Genomic DNA, 25797 nt, shown 5'->3' with positions numbered 1-25797 from the left:
TGCTATCCCTCCCCCCTCCCCCCTCCCCCCACCCCACAACAGTCCCCAGAGTGTGATGTTCCCCTTCCTGTGTCCATGTGTTCTCACTGTTCAATTCCCACCTATGAGTGAGAACATGCGGTGTTTGGTTTTTTGTCCTTGCGATAGTTTGCTGAGAATGGTTTCCACAAGTCTTTGCTATTGTGAATAGTGCCACAATAAACATACGTGTGCATGTGTCTTTATAGCAGCATGATTCTATTTTTACCCAATTTCCTCCCCCCCAAAACAAGGAACTTGATAAAAAATATATTTAAGTGAAGAGACTGTTTTCCAATCTGCTACTCCTAGAAAAGATTTTTAAAAGCTGCAAAAACCCTGCTAATTATTGAAATGTACTAAATCAAAAGTAAATAAGCTGTCTTATACTAGCCTGCATTTGAAAATGATTCGGAGAGAAGACAATTTAAAGAATTTTTTAAAAACTGGTTATTTTTTCTAAACACTTTCAGTATTTTAAGGTTGCTATACCTCCTAGATATACTTTGCACCCAAACTAATTATAAAAATCTTCAAGTTTTTGAGGATCAAAAGCAGGACAGTGACAACATGGTAAGGCACAGTGGTTACCAAACATGATTTAGCAACAGAACCTATTTTGCAAATGAAATCGAAACCCTATTAGGAATCCTATATAAAACACATTGAAAATGATATTACCAAACAATAAGAACAATGAGCCTTTTCTTGTTTGCTAATGTTGTGATTAACATTAAAAAGGTACAGCTTTATTCTGATATAGCCTCAATATCCAATTTCTGTATTTTGTTTTAGTGGCTTAGCATAGAGAAAAATCCCAATCAAAGACATGTTTGCATTTTTAATAGATTTCCTGGTCATCTCAGCACACTCCCAAATTAAAATGATGTAGGAAATTGAAAGAAGCAGACTTGGAAATTTTTATTTTGAGATAAATCCTAAAATTTATCACAAATGCAAAAACCAGACAAAGAGCTTCCAATACTGCTAAAATTCTGCATAACATGGTTTTACTACTACATGATGTGGTATGACAAGTTCACTTGCCTTACATCTCAGCAGTATACCATCACTAGGGGCCTGTGTTGAACAGAAGCACTTGTGCTTTGCCTGCCCAATCAACCCCAAACACAGCATACCCACTGCATTAAGGTTCATCACTTGAACAACATTCCACAAGCACACATGTGCAAGCCCAGATATTTTAAAGGACCGGTGTAGAATTATATCTTTATCATCAAGCATGCATTTGTAAGAAGTGTCCCAAACACACGACAAAAGATAAGAGAAACAGGTTCTATTCTGGGATCACCCAGAAACAAGTTAATCTGGAAGCACAGTAGTGGATTATGTGCTAAACACTTGATATTTAGTGCATCTGAAAGAGTGTTGTTTCTTAGTGTAATTTTTTAATTAAATATTTTTAAGTGAATATGGCTTATCAGAATCCTTAGGTATAATAGAACACAGTTTGAAAACCACTTGGGACTAAATGAGAGTGGGATTTGGCATCAAAAGATCTGGAATCACCTCTCAGCCTAATTTACTAGCTTGTTCAAGTCACTTAACCTCTCTGTATGGCAGTTTTCTTCTTTATTTAGTAGGAAAAATAATACCTTAACTGAGTTATTATGAGTCTCAAATAGAAAATTTTTCAGTTATTTTTAGGCTGTGAAGTCCAATATAAATTAAAGTTGCTGTGCAATAAAATATAATATGTCCCAGATGGCAATGGACTAAATATTTGTAAAAGACTGTCAGGGAGGTGGGTGAGGGGGGCTAGAAGTAGCGGCTTTTCAAATATCTATGACAAAAGTTAAGTCTTCTTTAAACAAAATGCCTCTCACTCACTTTAAGAGCTAGTGAAGACTATGCTCAAAAATATAATCTAGTGAGAGAGGGTACAGTACATTTGTGGTATGGTCCTGCATACATTCTTCATCCATTTAGTTATGCTGATTCTGACATCCTCCACCCTTCTGCACTCCTAGAAACACATGACCAAACCTCTCCCCTTCCCACACATACACAAATCCAGTTTCTTTCAATTCCTACCAGAATAGTCTTAGTCCAAAGTACTGGCCACTAGCAATCTTAAATTTCTAATCTTGGTGAACAAAGGGAACTGGAGAAGCAAAGCAGCTAAAATAGTAGCTGGGCCAAAGAAGCTGCGAAGTAAGCTGAGGCTAAATCTCCATTAAGTACAAATGAGGGCATAGGAAGTTCTACAGAAAGGGATCCAAGGATCCTTTAATTCCCTCTAAAGAGACCTCATCTTTCCTGCTTTTCACTATGCTATCATGCTAATCCTGAACTTCATCATTCTATGCCCCATGGAACTGTAGGGTTAGAAGTGATTACAGAATTCTTCTATGTTGACTAACCATTTAATGCTTGATTATCCTCTCCAAATGATTTTCTGGCTTCGAAACTCTAAATTTAAAACTCTACCTTTCTAACTTAGAAACTGTCTACATCCCTACCTTACTCAATTCCATCTCTGAACTATTCTACTGGAAAATTCTTACTATGAGATTAATTCTCCTTAAGATTCACCATCACTACTCCCCTCCCCTCCACCACTCCATCCTGGGGTCACAGAAATAAGCTTAATGTCTCTTCTGTGAGAGAGCTTCCTATGTGAAGATAGCTTCCTATTTGAAGATAGCTATTGGGTCTTCTCTGAAGGCTTCTCCTTTTAAGTCCACAATATATTCCCGGGTTCTTCAAGTTCTCTTCATACAACAGAGCTTTCTTACCACCCTGGCCATTCCTCTCTGAGCAAGGTCCAGTCCAACTTGTTCTCCACTGTTGTAGTTTCTTAACCGGCCTCTCTATTTCACTCATTCCACTAGACCACTGATATTCAAACTTTTCAGTCGCAGGACCCTCACTCTTAAAAATTACTGATGAGGAGACAGGTATAGTGGCATATACCATACCTGTGATCCCAGCTACTGGGGAGGCTGAAGCCAGAGGGTCACTGGAATCCAGGACTTTGAGACCAACCTGGGCAACACAGTGAGACTACATCTCAAAAAAATTATTGAGAACCCAAGAATGCTTTTGTTTATGTCGATGACATCTATTGATACTTGCATTGGAAATTAAAACAAAAACAATTAAAATATTTGTTTATTAGAATGGTAGTTCTTCAAAAAACAAATAACCCCATCAAAAAGTGTGCAAAGGATATGAACAGACACTTCTCAAAAGAAGACACTTATGCAGCCAAAAAACACATGAAAAAAATGCTCATCATCACTGGCCATCAGAGAAATGCAAATCAAAACCACAATGAGATACCATCTCACACCAGTTAGAATGGTGATCATTAAAAAGTCAGGAAACAACAGGTGCTGGAGAGGTTGTGGAGAAATAGGAACACTTTTACACTGTTGGTGGGACGGTAAACTAGTTCAACCATTGCGGAAGTCAGTGTGGTGATTCCTCAGGGATCTAGAACTAGAAATACCATTTGACCCAGCCATCCCATTACTGGGTATATACCCAAAGGACTATAAATCATGCTGCTATAAAGACACATGCACACGTATGTTTATTGCGGCACTATTCACAATAGCAAAGACTTGGAACCAACCCAAATGTCCAACAACGATAGACTGGATTAAGAAAATGTGGCACATATACATCATGGAATACTATGCAGCCATAAAAAATGATGAGTTCATGTCCTTTGTAGGGACATGGATGAAATTGGAAATCATCATTCTCAGTAAACTATCGCAAGGACAAAAAACCAAACACAGCATGTTCTCACTCATAGATGGGAATTGAACAATGAGAACACATGGACACAGGAAGGGGAACATTACACTCCGGGGACTGTTGCGGGGTGGGGGGAGAGGGGAGGGATAGCATTAGGAGATATACCTAATGCTAAATGACGAGTTAATGGGTGCAGCACACCAGCATGGCACATGTCTACATATGTAACTAATCTGCACATTGTGCACATGTACCCTAAAACTTAAAGTATAATAATAATAATAATAAAATAAAAAAAGAATGGTAGTTCTTCAAAATATTAAACATAGAGTTCATATGATTCAGTAATTATTCCACTTTTGAGTACATAGCCAAAGAAATGAAAACAGACACTCAGATATTTGCACACTAATGTTCATAGTAGCATTATTATTATTATTATTATTATTATTATTATTATTATTTGAGATGGATTCTCGCTCTGTCGCCCAGGCTGAAGTGCAGTGGCGCGATGATCTCTGCTCACTGCAAGCTCCGCCTCCCGGGTTCACGCCATTCTCCTGCCTCAGCCTCCCGAGTAGCTAGGACTACAGGCACCCGCCCCCATGCCCGGCTAATTTTTTTTTAATGTATTTTTAGTAGACACATGGTTTCACTGTGTTAGCCAGGATGGTCTCGATCTCCCAACCTCGTGATCCGCCCACCTTGGCCTCCCAAAGTAAAGTGCTGGGATTACAGGCGTGAGCCACCATGCCCGGCCCATAGTAGCGTTATTAACAATAGCCAAAGGTGGAAATAATCCAAATGTCTATAGATGGATAAATGGATAAACAAAAATCATATGTACATATATGTTAGTACAATGGAATATTATTCAGCTCTTAAAAAGAAAATTCTGGCCGGGCGCGATGGCTCACGCCTGTAATCCCAGCACTTCGGGAGGCCGAGGCGGGCGGATCACAAGGTCAAGAGATGGAGACCATCCTGGCTAACACAGCGAAACCCCATCTCTACTAAAAATACAAAAAATTAGCCGGGCGTGGGGGCAGGTGCCTGTAGTCCCAGTACTTGGGAGGCTGAGGCAGGAGAATGGTGTGAACCCGACAGGCAGAGCTGGCAGTGAGCCGAGACCGCGCCACTGCACTCCAGCCTGGGTGACAGAGCGACATTCCGTCTCAAAAGAAAAAAAAAAGAAAAAGAAAATTCTGACACATGTTACAACATGGATGAACGTTCATGATATCAAGCTAAGTAAAATAAATCTGTCCAAAAAAACAGATACCATATGATTCCACTTATATGAGGTACCTAGAGTGGTTAAATTCATAGAGACAGACCATAGAATGGTGGTTACTACAGGATGAAGAGGGGGAGAATGCAGAGTTATTATTTACGGGTACAGAGTTTCAGCTTGGAATCATGAAAAAGTTTTGGAGATGGATGGTGAGGATGGCTGCACAACAATGTGTATGTACTTAATGACAATGAACTGTATACTTACTGATTAAAATGGTCATTTTTATGTTATGTATATTTTACCACAAAAATTTGTTCACTTTATTTTAATATAACAGTAAAAAACTCATTGTATAGTAACTTATTTTTGTTTAAAGTAATTGTATTTTCAAAAATAAAGAGAAAAGAGGCACTGTTTTACATTTTTGCAAATCTCTTTTGATGTCTGCCTTAAAAGAAGACAGCTAGATTTTTTCACCTGCCATAGTTTTAAGTCTGTGGTACTGTGTTGTTTTGGTTGTTGTCCATGAAAAAAATCCACCCTCATACATATATGTAACTGGAAAAAGGAAGAGTATTTTAATATTCTTTTTCAGATAAATGGGGATATTCTCCTTTGATAGTATACCAAAATTTTTAAGCAGTAGTTTCCTAAAGATTAGTTTTGATGTAGAATCTGACCATCAATAAACTTTCCATACTTTATAACATAAAAATGCATTGATCAGCCTTGCACTGTGACTTAATTTTTTACGTATCATACATAATTTTGTAACATTATACACTGATCTTTTCAAATATATTGGTTAACTAAGTTATAAAGTGAAAACATATCATTAAATAAAAAGTAATGTTCATTAATATCACCACCAATATCATCAGAGAAGGCTGTAAGTATTGCGATTCCATCAAGTTCACAGTGGCAGAGACAAGTTTTGCAAAACTAATTTTTATTTAAAGCTTAAATTTTATCGTTGGCAACATAAAATGGCTTTCTTTGAAATGAGAGGCTCACTTTGCCATTTTTGAGAAAATACATCCCAATGACCCAAGTATAAATAACAATAATTTTTTGTCAGTCACTCTTCCAAATGTTTGATTTAAAAAAAGAAAAAAGCATTTGAGCTCATACCTCCAATAATCACATACCTGCTTTTCTTCTAGATAACCATCTTATTTCTGTATGCAGAAGTGCCTTATGTGCACTTTCCATTCATCCAACAGAATATTACAAAGATGTGTATTCAAGGGATGAGATGTAATACAATTAATAATTATTTACTGTTTCTTCAAAGACACTCAAGTAAAACTGGTTCTTTTTTTTTTCACTGTCAGTGTGTGGTGGAAAATAATACAATAGAGCTGGCTGGGCGTGGTGGCTCACGCCTGTAATCCCAGCACTTTGGGAGGCCGAGGAGGGTGGATCACAATGTCAGGAGATTGAGACCATCCTGGCTAACACGGTGAAACCCCGTCTCTACTAAATATACAAAAAATTAGTTGGGCATGGTGGCGGGCGCCTGTAGTCCCAGCTACTCAGGAGGCTAAGGCAGGAGACTGGCATGAACCCGGAGGCGGCGCTTGCAGTGAGCTGAGATCGTGCCACTGCACTCCAGCCTGGGTGACAGAGCAAGTCTCTGTCTCAAAAAAAAAAAAAAGAATACAATAGGGTTTGGTATCAGTTTCTTGATATGGTTTAAGTCACCAGCAGTTCTAACACATCACCATTGCTTTTGTGCCATTAGTATAAATGTCTGCACAATAAATAAAGCCCCCCAAAGAAGTCTTAGTATTATTATAAAAGCTTTGACCTGAAAGGATCTTAGAGACCACCAGAGGCCTACAAACCATACTTTGAGAACCACTGCATTAGACTATAAGCTTCTTGAGAAAAATGTTCTTTCATCTCTGTATCCCAAGATCTAGCACAAGAGCTATCACATGGTAAGTACTTCTAATTAATGTATTTGTCCCTTCTTTTATGCATGAAAGATTTCAACCTACAAACTACAAAACCCCATGAGAAACACAAGAAGAATAAGACATTGTCCTTGTTCTCTGGGACTTGTTTTTATTGTCCAGTAAGGAAGATAGCCAATTTTAAAACACACCAAAAAGCCATTATAAGAAAGAAAAGATGTCACAACAGAGGTACCTCCTATAGAAAAAGAAACAATTCTAATTAAAGAAACTGGAAAACGGGAGCAAAGCAATAGAGGCTGAGTGAACAGACTGAGCAAAGGCATGAAAATGGTTTTGTACAATGTTAGTTTATGGAACAGCAAAAGATCCAATAGAATGTAAGAATCAAAAAGAGTAGAAGGTGAAGCTAAAGCACTCACTCCAATTCCTATCTAACCTGCTCATCTGTGTCAGATTAATGTTCCTAAAAACCAACTCCATGCCTTCACCCTCCTCAGAATATTTCATTGAAGTATTTACATCCCTCTAAAACTCTAGTTCTACTCAACCTAGATAAGCTTATTTCTCTAGAAATACCCTATAAGAGAGACCCTCTGCTTAGCCTTTTTACTGTTCCTACATTGGGAACTCACTCCCATCCTGTCACCTTGAGTGCTATCCAAGACTTCCCCAATCTCTAGCCATTTCCTCTCAGTATATTTATACCTTATTCATTTGCATTCTTCTTTCAATATACTCAGTAACTGGCACATAGGAAGTGTTCAATAAATACAATGGAATACTATTCAGCCCTTAAAAAGGAAGAAAATTCCAACACACACTACAACATGAATGAACTTTGAAGCCATCAAGCTAAGTGAAATAAATCTTTAAAAAGACAGAGACTGTATGTTTCCATTTGTATGAGGTACCTACAGTAGTTAAATTCATAGAGGCAGACCGTAGAACAGTGGTTACTACAGGTTGGTGGGAGTGGGGGAGAAGGAGAGTTATTGCTTATATATGTCTCTCTCTATGTATATATGTATATATATATAGACATACACAATATATATAAAATATATAAACAAAAAGCTAAAACAGAAGTGATATTTTAAAAGGATATGTCCTTTCTCACATCAATCCCCGAAATATCCTTATCATGAGCTTAATTGTTTTGTACTTTTCTAATTTCTCTCAAGAGCCCATCCTACCACAGATGAGAGGCTCAATTAAAATATGTTGAATTACTACTATCTTTATTTCTTCCTAATACTTTTGGTTCTTTCTAAAACTGTAGACTGGACTTGTTTCTGTAATCCTAGTCATCCCAGTGGACACACATTGTAGCCAGGAATAAGCTCTAGTTTCAGATGGAAAGTTCTGGCTCTGCAAAAGCTGACCATGCCTTATACTCAATCTGCACTTTATAATTTCAGCCCTGCTCTGGTTTCTCTCACCTGAGGATGGATCCCTCACTGGTTTTCTTTTGCTGACATCCCCAAGCTGACCCCCTTCTCTTCCAGCACTGGCTGTCTTGTCCCCTATTCATCCGCATCTTTATTCTTAGCCTCCTTTCGTGGTATACTCTATGCCTGAAAGTATTCACTTCACATTTAGTAACCAATATTCTACCTTTTATTTCAACTTGGTCTTACCTAATTCAACCCTACATGACCTTCTATAAACACAGTTTTCTCTAAAAGCTGAAATAAAATATGAAGAGATGTACTTAAACCAAGCAAACCCACATTTTAGTACTTCTCTTATCCCTTACATATGTATTTTCTATGGAGACAGGAACTTTCTTATTTTATAATCCTGTACACCATTATTCATTTCTTTACTGTGTTAACTTTTCAGGATTAAAGGACAAACAGCAGCCAAAATAAATGTGGGTAAGTATCACAGCACTCCATGGTTCACACCAAATGTAATCAGGGTTCTTGACTTAGGACAACAACCTATCAGTTGCATTATTCCTTCTCTCTTCAAAGCCTATCTTCTTTCAGCTTCCTTCCTTTTGCAATTCTATTATTTATAATGACAATCTGAGCAACAAAACATATTAAACACTTAATGGAATGAAAATAACATTTGGGGTATTACACAACATCCATTTGAAATACAAATAATGCATGATAACATAAAATAACATTGCTGATCTGGTGCTAATCACCCTATCATCTAGAAGATGAGTGAGCAAATTCTTTTTTTTTTTTTTTTTTTGGAGAGACAGAGTATTGCTCTGTCGCCCAGGATGGAGTGCAGTGGCGCGATCTCAGCTCACTGCAACCTCTGCCTCCTGGGTTCAAGCAATTCTCCTGCCTCAGCCTCCTCAGTAGCTGGGACTACAGACCACCATACCCAGCTAATTTCTTTTGTACTCTAGTAGAGACATGGCTCAGGCAACCCGCCCGCCTTGGCCTCCCAAAGTGCTAGGAGTACAGGCGTGAGCCACTGCACTTGGCCAGCAAATTCAATTTTAAGATGCAGGTTGACTTCATAAAGTAACTCAGAAAACGAAAAACTTAGCCCTTTTCTAGAGAACACAAAATTCCACACTCTCTTTAACAAACTTCAACATATGAAGGGATATATTAAAATACAGTCAACGTTTAAGAGCTAATGGTGGGGGGTGGGGAAACCTAAAAATCTCTTATATTTGGCTGTGAAATATTCTGTGTGATTTTATATTTCCAACTAAGTTGGGCCAACACTGCTCTAGCACTTTCTGGATATACCCAAACAGATAAAACGAAGGCAGTACAGAAGATGCTGGTGGCAGGAAAATGCCCTCTTGATTAAATTTTAAAAGGCTTGTAACAAACCACCAGTTGTTTAAAAGTATATTATTAAAGCAGATTGTAAAGTTGCCTTTAAAGAGTTATTTCTATTAAATGTCAGTGCTAATGGATATAAACTAAGGCAAAGTTGGTATCACAGATTCTCTTACAAGTCCAAGATTATTTTTAAAGATACATAATCATATTCTTTTAAAGTATGAATCTATAATATTATAGATCTGTCTAATAAATCTACATTGATTTTACAAATGTACATATATATAATATAGATGTTATCTTCAGAACCAGCCAAATACTTTTTTGAGTTTCTTGTGTAATCATCTCCTGACTCCTGCTTTATCCTTCTTTCTATTCTTGCCCAACTTTCTATTTTGTCTATTTTCTAACTTTCTAATTTTCTATTTTTTCTATTTTTTCTTTCTATTCTATTTCTTTCTATCCTTGCCCAACTTTCTATTACTTCAAGGATTCACCTCCTGATGTTTTATGTACAGATCCATAATCCTTTTTTGAAATCCTGAAACCTGAAAAGCTTTGCAAACCAAGTTTTTTCAAAACTGAATTAGTGGCAAAATCTTTCCTGACTTGAACTCATGTGATACTAAATTGACAGAAGTATATTTAGGGCCGGGCGCGGTGGCTCACGCCTGTAATCCCAGCACTTTGGGAGGCCGAGGCGGGCGGATCACGAGGTAAGGAGATAGAGACCATCCTGGCTAACATGGTGAAACCCCGTCTCTACTAAAAATACAAAAAATTAGCTGGGCGTGGTGGCGGGCGCCTGTAGTCCCAGCTACTCAGGAGGCTGAGACAGGAGAATGGCGTGAAACCGGGAGGCGGAGCTTGCAGTGAGCCGAGGTCGTGCCTCCGCACTCCAGTCTGGGCGACAGAGCAAGACTCCGTCTCAAGAAAAAAAAAAGAAGAATATTTAGTCATTTATCATACATAGTGTAAAAATTCATGCATTTTGCTGCAGAAATATTAATGTATACAATTACAAGGTACTGCCAGATCCTGATAGGGATATTAAATAACATAAAATATGCATGAATTACCTTTCTATAATTTAAAAAATAATATGAATTCCTTAATATCTGGTCCTTAGATTTTGCACAAGGGAATGTATGGACTGTATATACTTATTTGTAATACTATCATCTCTTCATGAGAGCAAAAACGATTAAAATATGGTTAAGAATGAATAATATTGACTAAATATTAATGCTGCAATATGATAAATAGCAATGTCTTATGAAATATAAAATATATACAGATTTAAAATGCATGGCAAAATAACACACAAAGAAAGGGGTGAGTACATTGTTCTAAGTTCTAGCATTATATTACAGGAAAATAGTGAAAGTAATAATTTATATAAAACTATAATTAATCAAGAATAAGTGCTGTAACTCTAGTGTAGCTACCTAAAGAACAGTACAACAAGCTAATGAAGAGGAAAACATAATAAAGAATTTGAATAACCCAAAAGAATGCAAAAATGAGAGAAAACAGAATATGAAGTATATCAAATAAGAAACAAACATTAATGTGAGTTATAAAACCATATAGATGTGAGTTATAAAACCATATAGATCAGTACATTCATTAAATGTAAATAGACTAATACAATTAAAAGACTATTTAAAAAAATACAAAGGCCAGGCACAGTGGCTCACGCCTGCAATCCCAGCACTTTGGGAGGCTGAGGCGGGAGGATCACCTGAGATCAGGAGTTCCAGACTGCCTGGCCAACATGGTGAAACCCCGTCTCTACTAAAAAAAAAAAAAAAAAAAAAAAAAAGACTCTAGCTATCAGTCTGGATTTTTAAGAAAACTATATGACGTCTTTACAAGATATACATTAAATACAGTCACAAAGAAGGTGAAAATAAAAGGATAGAAAAAGCCATACCATGCAACTGCTAACCAAAAGAAACCTAATGCAGCTATAATAACACCATACAAAACGGACTTTAAGGCAAGAGCCTCACTAGAGATAAACAGAGATACTTCAGAACGATTAAGAGGTTAAACCAACAGGAAAATATCATAAGATCAATCTGTATATAACCACTAAAAATAGCCTTTAAATACATAAGCAAAAATCTGAAAGAATTAAAAAGAGAAATAGACTAATACATAATCATGGTGGGAGATTTTAACATATTTAATAGCTGATGGAACAAACAAAAAAATCCAATAAGATTATAGAAGAGCTGAACAGCATAATTTCCAACTTGGCCTCAGTGACACATATAGGTAATCTAATCCAACAATGGCAATATAAACATTCTTTATGAGGTCACACGGACCATTCAGCAAAACTACTATATTCTGGGCTATAAAGCAAGCCTTAGCAAATCAAGCAAATCAGCAAAGCAAGCTTCAGCCTAGAAATCAATAACAAAAATATCTTTTAAAGTATCTCAATTGCTTGGAAATTAAGCAATATACTTCAAAATAGCCCTTGAGTTAAATATTAGAAAAATTGTAGAAGATATTAGAAAACATTTTAAACAAAAGGATAATACAAATATGTCTCATTAGGACTGTGGAATGCAGTCAAAGCAGTGCTCAGAAGAAAAATTATAACCTTGCATGCATGTTTTATAAAAGAGGAAAGACTTCAAGTGTATGGCACAAGCTTCCATTTTAAGAAACTAGAAAAAGAACAGCAAATCAATCTCAAAAAAAAAAAAAACAGGAGGAAAGTAATAATAAAGAACTGATCTGAAATTAAGAGAAAATTAGTAAACCCCAAAACTAGTTCATTGATGAGACTAATAAAATTAATAAGCCCCTAGCAAAATTGTTCAAACACACTCTCACACACACACACACACACACACGAGTTACCATTATCAGAAATGGTAACGGATTTTTTCAGACATTAACAAGAAATAGAGGTTTACTATAAACAACTTTAGGCCAATAATTTATACAATTTAAATAAAAACAAATTCCTTGAAAAATGCAACCTATCAGAACAGACAACAGAAGCATAGAAAATCCAAATACTTCTATATCTATCAAAATGCAATCTGTATGGGCCGAGCACGGTGGCTCATGCCTGTACTCCCAGCACTATGGGAGGCCGAGGCAGATGGATCATATGAGGCCAGGAGTTTGAGACCAGCCTGGCCAACATGGCAAAACCCCATATCTACTAAAAATACAAAAATTAGCCAGGCATGGTAGCATGCACCTGTAATCCCAGCTACTCTGGAGGCTGAGGCAGGAGAATCACTTGAATCCAGGAGAGAGAGGTTGCAGTGAACTAAGATCATGCCACCACACTCCAGCCTGGGCGACAAAGTGACACTCTCTCTCAAAAAAAACTTTTTTAATTAAAAATAAATAAATCTGTATTAAAAATCTTGCTAACACAATACTGAAGTACAACAAAGTTGGAGAATTCACACCACCAACTTCAAGACTTATAAAGGTATGCAATCAAGCCAGTGTGGTATTGGTGAAAGAATGGACAAATAGATCAACAGAACAGAATAGAGACCTAGAAATAGATCCACATAAACATCACCAACTCATTTTTGACAAATGAGTAAAGGCAATTCAAGGATGAAAGACAGTCTTTTCAGGAAATGGTACTGGAACATCCACATGCAAAGGAGGGGGGAGGAAGAGAAAGAGAGGGTGGGTGGTGGGAGTGGGGGACAAGAAATGGAATCTAGAAACAGACCTTAGACCTTTCACAAAAATTAACTCCAAATGAAGCATAGACCTAAATGTAACACATAGAAATATAAGACATCTAGAAGACAACATAGGAGAAAATCTAGATGACCTTAGGGTTTAGCTATTAATTTCTAGACACAATACCAAATGCACAATCCATAAAAGAAAACAATTGATCAATTGGACTTCATTAAAATTAAAAATTTCTGCTCTTAGAAAGATATTGAAGAAAATAAAAAGACTAGCCACAGATTGGAAGAAAATATTTGCAAAACAATTCTACCCAAATATACAACAAATTCTTAAAACTCAACAATAAGAAAACAACCCAATTAAAAAATGGGCAAAAGATCTGAATAGACACCTGACCAAAGAAGACACACAGATGGCAAATAAACATAAAAGGATACTTAATATCATATGTCATTAGGGAATTGCAAATTAAAATAATAAGATATCACAACACACATTAAGATGGCTAAAATCCAAAACAGTGATAGCACCAAATGCTGGGGAGGATGTGGAGCAACCAGCACTCTCATTTCTTGCTGGTGGGAATGCAAAATGGCACAGCCTCATTGGAAGACAGGTTGTCAGTTTCTGATGGTTAACCACTCTCTTACCACGCAATCTATCAATTTCACTCTTTGGTATTTACCTAACATAGCTGAAAATTTATGTCCACACAAAAACCTACACATGAAGGTTTATACCAGGTTTTCGTTGTTGTTGTTGTTTTTGAGACGGAGTCTCGCTCTTTCGCCAGGCTGGAGTGCAGTTGTAGCGGGATTTTTTAGGGAATCAGAGAGACCGAGGGGTTGAGGAGGATATTTATTATTTAGGTGCACCGGCTCAGTCGGATTAACATCCAAAGGACTGAGCCCTGAACAAAGAGTTAAGTTACGTTAGCATTTCATGGGGTAGGGGGAGATCTGTGCAGGGAGAAGCATATAACAGAAGCAAGAAATAAAGACAGTTATTCAATTAATTGAGACATGCATTACATCATTTCTTACTTTTCAAGGAAAAACATGTTTTACGGCTTGAGTTTATCTGTCTAATGACCTTGCAGCTGCACAGCTAGAGAAACAGGGTCTTTACAATGGCTGAGAAAGGGAGAGATAAGGCTCACTAGTCACAGAAAAACAGGCAGTTAATTTTTTTTTTTAATTATACTTTAAGTGCCATTTTGGTATGCTGCACCCATTAACTCGTCATTTAACATTAGGTATATCTCCTAATGCTATCCCTCCCCTCTCCACCAACCCCACAACAGACCTCCGTGTGTGATGTTCCCCTTCCCGTGTCCATGTGTTCTCATTGTTCAATTCCCACCTATGAGTGAGAACATGCAGTGTTTGGTTTTTTGTCCTTGCCATAGTTTGCTGAAAATGATGGTTTCCAGCTTCATCCATGTCCCTACAAAGGACATGAACTCATCATTTTTTATGGCTGCATAGTATTCCATGGTGTATATGTGCCACATTTTCTTTATCCAGTCTATCATTGTTGGACATTTGGGTTGGTTCCAAGTCTTTGCTATTGTGAATAGTGCCGCAATAAACATACGTGTGCATGTGTCTTTATAGCAGCATGATTTATAATCCTTTGGGTATATACCCAGTAATGGGATGGCTGGGTCAAATGGTATTTCTAGTTCTAGATCCCTGAGGAATCGCCACACTGACTTCCACAATGGTTGAACTAGTTTACCATCCCACCAACAGTGTAAAAGTGTTCCTATTTCTCCACAACCTCTCCAGCACCTGTTGTTTCCTGACTTTTTAATGATCGCCATTCTAACTGGTGTGAGATGGTATCTCATTGTGGTTTTGATTTGCATTTCTCTGATGGCCAGTGATGATGAGCATTATTTCACGTGTCTTTTGGCTGTATAAATGTCTTCTTTTGGGAAGTGTCTGTTCATATCCTTTGCCTACTTGTCGATGGGGTTGATTGTTTTTTTCTTGTAAATTTGTTTGAGTTCATTGTAGATTCTGGGTATTAGCCCTTTGTCAGATGAGTAGATTGCAAAAACTTTCTCCCATTCTGTAGGTTGCCTGTTCACTCTGACGGTAGTTTCTTTTGCTGTGCAGAAGCTCTTTAGTTTAATTAGATCACATTTGTCAATTTTGGCTTTTGTTGCCATTGCTTTTGGTGTTTTAGACATGAAGTCCTTGCCCGTGCCTATGTCCTGAATGGTATTGCCTAGGTTTTCTTCTAGGGTTTTTATGGTTTTAGGTCTAACATTTAAATCTTTAATCCATCTTGAATTAATTTTAGTATAAGGTGTAAGGAAGGGATCCAGTTTCAGCTTTCTACATATGGCTAGCCAGTTTTCCCAGCACCATTTATTAAATAGGGAATCCTTTCCCCATTTCTTGTTTTTCTCAGGTTTGTCAAAGATCAGATAGTTGTAGATATGTGGCATTCTTTCTGAGGCCTCTGTTCTGTTCCATTGGTCTACATCTCTGTTTTGGTACCAGTACCATGCTGGTTTGGTTACTGTAGCCTTGTAGTATAGTTTGAAGTCAGGTAGTGTGATGCCTTCAGCTTTGTTCTTTTGGCTTAGGATTGACTTGGCAATGCAGGATCTTTTTTGGTTCCATATGAACTTTAAAGTAGCTTTTTCCAATTCTGTGAAGAAAGTCATTGGTAGCTTGATGGGGATGGCATTGAATCTATAAATTACCTTGGGCAGTATGGCCATTCTCACGATATTGATTCTTCCTACCCATGAGCATGGAATGTTCTTCCATTTGTTTGTATCCTCTTTTATTTCATTGAGCAGTGGTTTGTAGTTCTCCTTGAAGAGGTCCTTCCCATCCCTTGTAAGTTGGATTCCTAGGTATTTTATTCTCTTTGAAGCAATTGTGAATGGGAGTTCACTCATGATTTGGCTCTCTGTTTGTCTGTTATTGGTGTATAAGAATGCTTGTGATTTTTGTACATTGATTTTGTATCCTGAGACTTTGCTGAAGTTGCTTATCAGCTTAAGGAGATTTTGGGCTGAGACGATGGGGTTTTCTAGATATACAATCATGTCATCTGCAAACAGGGACAATTTGATTTCCTCTTTTCCTAATTGAATACCCTTTATTTCTTTAACCTGCCTGATTGCCCTGGCCAGAACTTCCAACACTATGCTGAATAGGAGTGGTGAGAGAGGGCATCCTGTCTCGTGCCAGTTTTCAAAGGGAATGCTTCCAGTTTTTGTCCATTCAGTATGATATTGGCTGTGGGTTTGTCATAAATAGCTCTTATTATTTTTGAGATATGTCCCATCAATACCTAATTTATTGAGAGTTTTTAGCATGAAGGGCTGTTGAATTTTGTCCAAGGCCTTTTCTGCATCTATTAAGATAATCATGTGGTTTTTGTCGTTGGTTCTGTTTATATGCTGGATTACATTTATTGATTTGCATATGTTGAACCAGCCTTGCATCCCAGGGATGAAGCCCACTTATCATGGTGGATAAGCTTTTTGATGTGCTGCTGGATTCAGTTTGCCAGTATTTTATTGAGGATTTTTGCATTGATGTTCATCAGGGATATTGGTCTAAAATTCTCTTTTTTTGTTGTGTCTCTGCCAGGCTTTGGTATCAGGATGATGCTGGCCTCATAAAATGAGTTAGGGAGGATTCCCTCTTTTTCTATTGATTGGAATAGTTTCAGAAGGAATGGTACCAGCTCCTCCTTGTACCTCTGGTAGAATTTGGCTCTGAATCCGTCTGGTCCTGGACTATTTTTGGTTGGTAAGCTATTAATTATTGCCTCAATTTCAGAGCCTGTTATTGGCCTATTCAGAGATTCAACTTCTTCTTGGTTTAGTCTTGGGAGAGTGTATGTGTCGAGGAATTTATCCATTTCTTCCAGATTTTCTAGTTTATTTGCGTAGATGTGTTTATAGTATTCTCTGATGGTAGTTTGTATTTCTGTGGGATCAGTGGTGATATCCCCTTTATCATTTTTTATTGTGTCTATTTGATTCTTCTCTCTTTTCTTCTTTATTAGCCTTGCTAGTGGTCTATCAATTTTGTTGTTCTTTTCAAAAAACCAGTTCCTGGATTCATTGATTTTTTGAAGGGTTTTTTTGTGTCTCTGTTTCCTTCAGTTCAGGCAGTTAATTTTTAAAGGACTCCAGCTCTTTCTCTTTCTCAAGGGGAATTGGGTTTCTTACATATAACTGAGTTTCTGCTTACACATTCTTTAATTTCTTTTAATTCCTGTTCCACAGTGGTGCGATCTCAGCTCCCTATAGCAGTTTTATTCATAAGTGCTAAAATTTGTATGCAACGAAGATGTCTATCAACAGGTGAATGCATAAACAAACTGTGGTACATCCATACAATAAAATATTACTAAACAGAAAAAAAAAATCAGCTATCAAGCCACAAAAAGACAGAGAGGAACATTAAATGAATATTGCTAAGTGAAAGACACCAGTAAAATAACTACATACCACATAATTCCAACTATATGACATTCTTAAAAGCAAAACTATAGAGACAGTAAAAAGTGGTTGCCGGAGTCTCAGGGGCAAGGGAGGAATGAGCAGGTAAGCCACAGGGGATTTTTAGAATACTGAAACTATTCTGTATGATACTGGAATTGTGAATACATAAATACAGGACACCATGTATTTGTCAAAACCCACAGTAGCCATGTACAGGGGTGAACACCTGGAATTCCAGCTACTTAGGAGACTGAGTCAGGAGGATCCCTTGAGCCCAGGAGCTTGAGACCAGCCTAGCGAGACAAACATAGCAAGACACTGACTCACAAAAAAAAAAAAAAAAAAAAAAACAGACCTGCAAGACAAAGAGTGAACCTTAATGTAAACCATGAACTTTAGTTAATAATAACGTATCAATATTAGTTCAACTGAAACAAATGTACCACACTAATGCAAGATGTTAATAATAGATGAAAATTGTGCAAAGGAGAGGGATAAATGGAAACTACTTTCTGATCAATTTTTCTATAAATCTAAAGTCTATTAATTTAAAAATATTCTCAAATAGAAAACTGCAGACATAGGCTTCATTGAAGAATTCTTCCAAATATTTAAAAAATAACAAATCTCATAACACTCTTATGGCAAATAAAATTTTAAAAGGGAGGCAGCACTTCCCTACTCATTTTATGAGGCCAGCATAACCTTGATATAAAACTTGACAAAGATGGTTACAAGGAAGGAAAATTACATACCAATGATTCTCATGACATTATAGCAATATTTATACCCTAATTCTTGGAGTTCTGTTAGCTCCACTGTAGAAAGCCACTATAAAAGAATGTCACCCCCAGCCAAATAAGAAAAACAGTACAATATTCAAAAATCATACATTCTGAACCCATCAGTAAACTGAAGCTATAAGACAACCAAGTGAATTAAATTCCAAGTAGTAACAAGCTCCTTCAAGGACAAATGAGATTCTAAACTACTTCATCTTTGGCAGAGCACAGGAGGAAAAGGAAGCTACCATACAAGACAGTAAGAAATGAACTAAAATGTTAACTATCATAGACAAGATGTAGGCTAGTGTGTCGGTTTGGAATAATTTTGGAACCCAAAATGCAAGGGGAATTCACACACATTTGCATAGTCTTTTCCATAGGTCTATGCCAGGTGCCCATACAAAAGACTGAGAGCAGAAATCTACAAAGAGCACTCTGGTGGCACAGGTGTGCAAAACGAGATAGGCTGCCACTGCAGGACAAGCATAAAACTGCTACCTTGGCCAAACTCTCCTCTCATCTGAAGCAAAGGACTAAAAACACTGGGGAAGGTTCAGAAACCCTCCCATTCTGAAGACAAGGCAGTAATTCACTGCTTTTGGGGGTGGGATAGATACAAAAACCCTCAACCTCATAGGAAAATAAGAAAACTCTCTTGGGCCCAGGATCCTACAACAATACAAAGCAGAGGTAAATTAGCACTAGGGCAGGGCAGGTATGGGTCTTTCACTCAATACCACAGACACTAGGCAGAACTGGGCTGCCAAAGGGATAAGGGGATGGAACATGCCAAAACTGGGAAAGCTCCACACCCAAGGATAAAGCACATGGACTGAGTCAGAAAAACAGATGACTCCTGCACCTACTGTGAGCCCAGGACTGAATAACAAACAACAGACTTCTGCTGGGGACAAGAGCACAGAGAGAGATCTCCCCCTGAGGAACAGGCAAGGAGACAGAAGAAAGTCAAGGATGTAGTAGAAACAATGAGAAAAACTCTGTAGTACCCTAAGATCTATGCCAAGCACAAAGTAACAGCAGTCTACTACTGGGTTTTGTTGTTGTTGTTGTTGTTTGTGTTTTTGAGATGGAGTCTCGCTCTGTCCCCTAGGTTGAAGGGCAGTGGCACGATCTTGGCTCGCTGCAACCTCCACCTCCCGGGTTCAAGCAATTCTCCTGCCTCAGCTTCCCAAGTAGTTGGGATTACAGGAATGCACCACCACACCTGGCTAATTTTTGTATTTTTAGTAGAGACAGGGTTTCACCATGTTGGCGAGGCTGGTCTCAAACTCCTGGCCTTAAGTGATTTGCCTGCCTCAGCCTCCTAACTACCTCTAGTTTCAAAGGAATCTGAAGCCTGTGATATAGTGAAGGTAATGACAACAATAACAAAACCCAAACCCAGCTTGATCCTTGTCTATATTGACTGAAGCCCCTACACTCAGTAAGGATATAGAATACTGAAACAAAATTGTCTACTAGACCTAATTGACAATTATGGAACAGAAACAGCAGAATAAGCATGCTTTTCAAGTACATATGAAACAAACAAGATAAAACATATTCTGGATCATAAAAGTAAGTAAACAGCTAAAATCATACATATTTTATTCTTGACCATAAGAGAATTAAACTAGAAATCAATCAGAGAAAGATAGTGGTAAACAACACATTTATAAATAACCCATGGGTTATTAGAACCCATAAAATCACAAGAGAATTTTTTAAAATTTTAATTGGGTAAAAATGGCAATAGACTATATCCTAATTTATAGATACAAATAAACCAGTACATAGAAAGAAATTTAGAGCATTTAATTAGAAGAGAATAAAGGTCTCAAATCAAAAATTTAAATTTCACCTAAATAGCTTTAAAAATGCAAATTAAATCCAAAGCAAGCAGAAAAAAATAATAAAGGAAAAAAATCAGAGCGATTGAAAACAGAAAAACAAACCAAGAGCTACTTCTTTGAAAGTATTAATATAATTGATAAATCTCTAGCCAGATTAATTAGGGAAAAAGAACACATGGCCAGGTGTGGTGGCTTATGCCTTTAATCCCAGCCCTTTAGGAGGCCAAGGCGGGCGGATCACGAGGTCAGGAAATCAGACCATCCTGGCTAACACGGTGAAATCCTGTCTCTACTAAAAATACAAAAAATCATCTGGGCGTGGTGGCAGGCGCCTGTAGTCCCAGCTACTCAGGAGGCTGAGGCAGAAGAATGGCGTGAACCCGGGAGGCGGAGCTTGCAGTGAGCCGAGATCATGCCACTGCACTCCAGCCTGGGCGACAAAGCGAGATTTCATCTCAAAAAAAAAAAAAAAAAAAAAAAAGAACACATATGACAGTATAAGGAAGGAAGGAGGGGCTATCACTACAAATCCTACAGACACTAAAAGGAATATAAGGGGATCATATAAACAATTTTATACCAGTAAATTCGTTAAAATAAATTAAGTGCGGCAACTTCTTGAAACATAAAAACTACAAAAGCTTACAGAAGAAGAAATAGATAACCTGAATGGCCTGCATATATTTTTAATTGAATTTTTTTAATTAAAAATGTGTCCATAAAGAAAACTCTAGGCACCAGTGACTTTGCTGGGAACTCTACCAAATATTTAAGGAGCAAATAATATTAATTCTACATAAATTCTTCCAGAAAATAAGGAACACTTCCCAACTTATTTTATAAGATCATCATTAACTGGTATCAAAAGCAGACAAAGTGTTACAAGAAAAAAAAAAGAAATATCTTTTTTTTTTTTTTTGAGACAAGGTCTGGCTCTATCACCCAGGCTGAAGTGCAGTGGTGCGATCTCTGCTCACTGCAACCTCTGCTACCCAGGTTCAAGCCATCCTCCCACCTCAACCTCTCAAGTAGCTGGGACTACAGGTGTGCACCGCCACACTGGCTAATTTTTGTATTTTTTGTAGAGATAGGGTTTTGCCATGTTGCCCAGGCTGGTCTCAAACTCGTGAGCTCAAGCGATCTGCCCACCTTGGCCTCCCAAAGTGCTAGGATTACAGGCATGAGCCATTGCGCCTGGCCACAAACCAGTATCTTTCATAAATACAGTTACAAAATCTTCAGCAAAATGTTAGCAAATTGAGTCAAGAAATACATAAAAAGAATAATGCATCATAACCAAGTGGAATTTATCTCAGGAATACAAAATTGGTGCAACATTCAAAGCCAATCAGTATTATTCATCATATCAACATGAGCAGGAAAAATAAGATGAACATATCTACAGATATAAAAAAGTACTTAACAAAGTTCAACATCCATTCATGATAAAACTCTCAGAAAACTAGGGATAGAATAGAGCTTCCTCAACCTGCAAAAAAGCATCTGCAAAACATTGCACTGGAGGCATTATCCAGTACAGTAAGTCAAGAAAAAGAAATAAAAGGCACACGGATTGGAAAGGAAGAAGTAAAACTGTCTTTAGTTCATTATGATACATGTACCTGGAAAATCTTAAGTAATCTACAGAAAAGGTACTATAACCAATATATAAGTTTAGCAAGTTCTCAGGATACATGGTAAATAGATTAATATCAATTGCATTTCTGTATGTTAAAAATAAAAAATTAAAACTTAAGTCACCATTTATAATAGCATCAAAAACCCTGAAATACTTAAGGGGAAAATCTCAACAAAGAGTATGCAATATTTATGTGCTGAAACTACAAAACACTGACGAGAAAATAAAAACAACATAAATAAATGAAAAGATAAACTGTGTCCATGGGCCAGAAAATTTAATATTGCTAAAATCTCGATTCTCCCCAAATTGATCTACAGATTCAACATAATCCCAATCCAATTTTCAACAATTTTTGTAGTAATTTATAAGAGGATTCTAAAATTTATATAGCAAAGCAAAGGACCTAGAATAGCCAAAATAATTTTGGGAAAAAAAGGAACAAATTTGGAGGACTTTGATCTCAAGGCTTACTATAAAGTTACAAAAAGCAAGACAGTGTGGTATTGTATGATGAACAAATAGATCAATGGAACAAAATAGAGAGCCAGAAATTTTGTATGTGTGTGTGTAATTGATTTTCAACAAAGGTGCCAAGGAAATTAGCAGAGAAAGGATAGGTTTTTCAGCAAATCAGTAATGGAAATACTGGATATCCATATGCAAAAAAAAAAAAAAAAAAAAAAAGCTTACCTTGCCCCATATACAATAATTAACTCAAATGGATCACAAAATGGATCACACTTCTACATTTAGGATCACAGACCTAAATGTAGAAGCTAAAACTATAAAACTTCTAGAACAAACAAACATAGTAGAAACTTTTTTAAGACCTTGAGTTAGGCAAACACTTTTAGGTAGGGAACAAAAAGCACAAATCATAAAACAATTGATAAAAATTTATGTCACCAAAATTAAGCATTTTTCTCTTTCAAAGACCCAGTTAAGAAAATGAAAAGATAATCCACAGACTGGGCAGGGTGTGGTGGCTCACGTCTGTAATCCCAGCACTTTGGGAGCATGAGGCAGGCAGATCACTTGAGATCAGGAGTTCAAGACCAGCCTGGCCAACATGGTGAAACCCCATCTCTACTGGAAACATAAAAAATTAGCTGGGCATGGTGGTGGATGCCTGTAATCCCAGCTATTCAGGAGGCGGAGGCGGGAGGATCACTTGAACCTGGGAGGCAGAGGTTGTAGTGAGCCGAGATCACACCACTGCACTCCAGCCAGGGTGACAGAGGAAGACTCCGTCTCAAAAAAAAAAGATAATCCACAGACTGGGAGAAAATATTTGCAAGACGCACATCTCATAAAGACTTACATCATATAGAAAGAATCCTTACAACTCAACAATAAGAAGACAACACGATTTTTTTTTTAATGGGCAGAAGACTTGAAGACTACCTCACCAAAAAAGATATAAGCACATAAGAAAATGCTTAATATCATTAGTCATTAGGGAAACGCAATAAAAGCTACAATAAGATACTATTACACTTCTACTAGAGAAGTATAATTAATTAATAAAAATAAATAAAAGACTGGCAGCATCAAGTGCTATCAAGGGCGCAAAACAATTGGAACTCTCAGAATTGCTTGTGGGAATGGAAAATGATACAGCCACTTTGGAAAAGTGTGACAGTTTCTCATAGAATGAAACATTACACTTGCCATACAAGTCAGCAATTCCAATCCTAGGTATTTATCCAAGAAAAAAAGAAACAAATATCCAAGCAAAATCGTATACTAGAATGTATATATCAGCTTTACTTATAATCTCTAAAACCAGAAAGCAACCCAATGCCCTTCACACAATGATGAATAAACAAGCCATTGTACATTCAAACACTGCAATATTACTCAGCAATAAAAAGGAACAGAACTACTGAAATATCAACAAAATGGATGAATCTCAAAAGCACTGTGTTAATGCCAGAAAGCAGGCACAAAATGTACAAACTGTATGATTTCATTTATATGAGTCACAAAAAGGCAAAGATCTCAATCAATCTGTGCATCCTCAGTGCCTAGCATGTTATAAAATATCCAGTAAATGCTAGGTGGTGGACGGATAGACGAGGAATAATTGCAGGGAGGGTAAACTGCAAGAAAGTGATACATTGACGAGAAAGCAGAAAGGTACTTGGGGGCCCAAGTCCACCCACAGGACGGAAAAAGTGAGGGAAGGCATGGTCCAAGCTACCTTCAGTGAGTCCAGCAGCTTAAAAAATTAGACCCTGTAAATGACTACAAGAATAGATAAATGAGTAAGCGTTTCTCTGGTCTGAAAAAAAGGTGTGATGCGCCCCACCCTTCTTTAAAAATCTATTAACCACGCCTGGGGCTGAGGCAGCACAGCTTGCACCGGACAGGGAGGTGGGGTTTTTTTGTTTGCTTTGTTTTGTTTTGTTTTTGTTTTTGTTTTTGTCTGTTTGTTTTTTGAGCACCAGAGCGGAGCTGGAGAGGTCAGAGGCGAGCTCTGGCTTGGGTGAGGAGGGTGAAGAAGAGACATCGCCGCGGCCCCGCCCGTCTGCATCCCTTCCCACTCGGCCTCACTTACCCAGGCCTGCCGTTCCAGCTGAGAGTACAAATTGGAGCCCTTGAGCTTTTGGACTATCTGGGCAATAATGAGAGAGAGGTCCGACTCCTCCTGCAACATTTCCCCTGCCCTAGCCCGCCAAGCCGCGGGGACAGGCCTCCGGCGCGGAGCGAACGGGCTACCGGGTCCCACTCAGGGCCAGTGACACTTCTCCGGGACCTTATTACACTGGGACTCCTCCAGCGGGCGTTACCAGGCAACTGCCGAGCCTTGTGTCCGTCCCTCTCTGGTCCCCTCAGCGCCTGAAGGCCACAGCATCTGCGTTCCGCCGGCGGAAAAAGACCGGGGCGGGGAGGACGCTTTTCACACCGTTGTTCCTGCCTTGTCTATGGTTGAAAGGCAAGAAAGCTCATTCTTTGAGAGCCACAGCGCCTCTGATGCACAAGGGGGACACGGAGAATTGTGCGTTTTACTATATAAAGGATCATTCTCTTCCACCTCTCAATTTCTGCAGAAACAGGACTGTGGCACGCAGTGATACTGCGAATTACAACCACGAATTGTTAGGCTCTGACACTACCTGCGTAAACGTGTTACAGTTTCCGCCTCTGTAAAATAACACCCAGTTTGCAGGATGTTGTGATGATTAGCTGAGGTAAAAATCGTGAAGGTGCCTAGCACTGTACCATAGCACTCCATTTTACTTCATTTTCTCTCGTTTCTATTCTCTAGAGTCTTATACCAGGAATAAGTAGACAATCTCGTCTCATCTAACAACTACAAATTAACCAACAGGCATTATTTGTAGGTTTTCTGCAAAGCATTAGCAATTCAAGGATGAATAAGACATTGTCCAAGTCTTCCAGGAATTTACCATCTAGATTCATCCTCTTCCGTATATTCATTCATTCAAGCGTTTATTCATAATTCATTCAGCTTTCAACTTATTGAACATTTACATAAAAGGAACTGTGTGGGCACAAAGGTTTAATAAAATATGGTTCTTGCCTTCAAGGAAATGCACAAAAGATTTTTAGCAGAATTAAAAGTAACTGACTTAAATTATTGAATGACATCCCCAAAGGCCAACGGCACCTCCCTTCCCCCCGCAAAAAAGGCCTAGTGAAAAATACA

The 25797-nt window shown here is 37.9% G+C and overlaps 1 protein-coding gene across 18 annotated transcripts in view; it reads right to left on the bottom strand.

Moving 5' to 3' along the window:
- The window catches only part of TBC1D19 (TBC1 domain family member 19), a 185504-nt gene extending 160553 nt beyond the window's left edge, over window positions 1–24951 (bottom strand). For 7 of the 18 annotated variants that reach the window (XR_001716812.3, XR_001716813.3, XR_001716817.3 and 4 more), the window contains exon 1: window positions 24685–24925. Coding sequence is in view for 4 of the 18 variants with exons in the window: in XM_001166649.7 (XP_001166649.2) it covers window positions 24685–24783 (99 nt within the window). In the remaining 14 variants the exon portion in view is untranslated. Of the gene's footprint in view, window positions 1–24684 lie in introns of all 18 variants that reach the window. The other 11 variants (XR_010156503.1, XR_001716814.3, XM_001166682.7 and 8 more) reach the window with 6 other exon arrangements.
- Window positions 24952–25797: the final 846 nt, after the last annotated feature.

This window comes from Pan troglodytes, chromosome 3 (genome assembly GCF_028858775.2).
Source record: "Pan troglodytes isolate AG18354 chromosome 3, NHGRI_mPanTro3-v2.0_pri, whole genome shotgun sequence".
Taxonomy (NCBI): domain Eukaryota; kingdom Metazoa; phylum Chordata; class Mammalia; order Primates; family Hominidae; genus Pan; species Pan troglodytes.
Note: the sequence above shows the minus strand (reverse complement) of the source record. Positions and strands in the feature narration are given on the sequence as shown.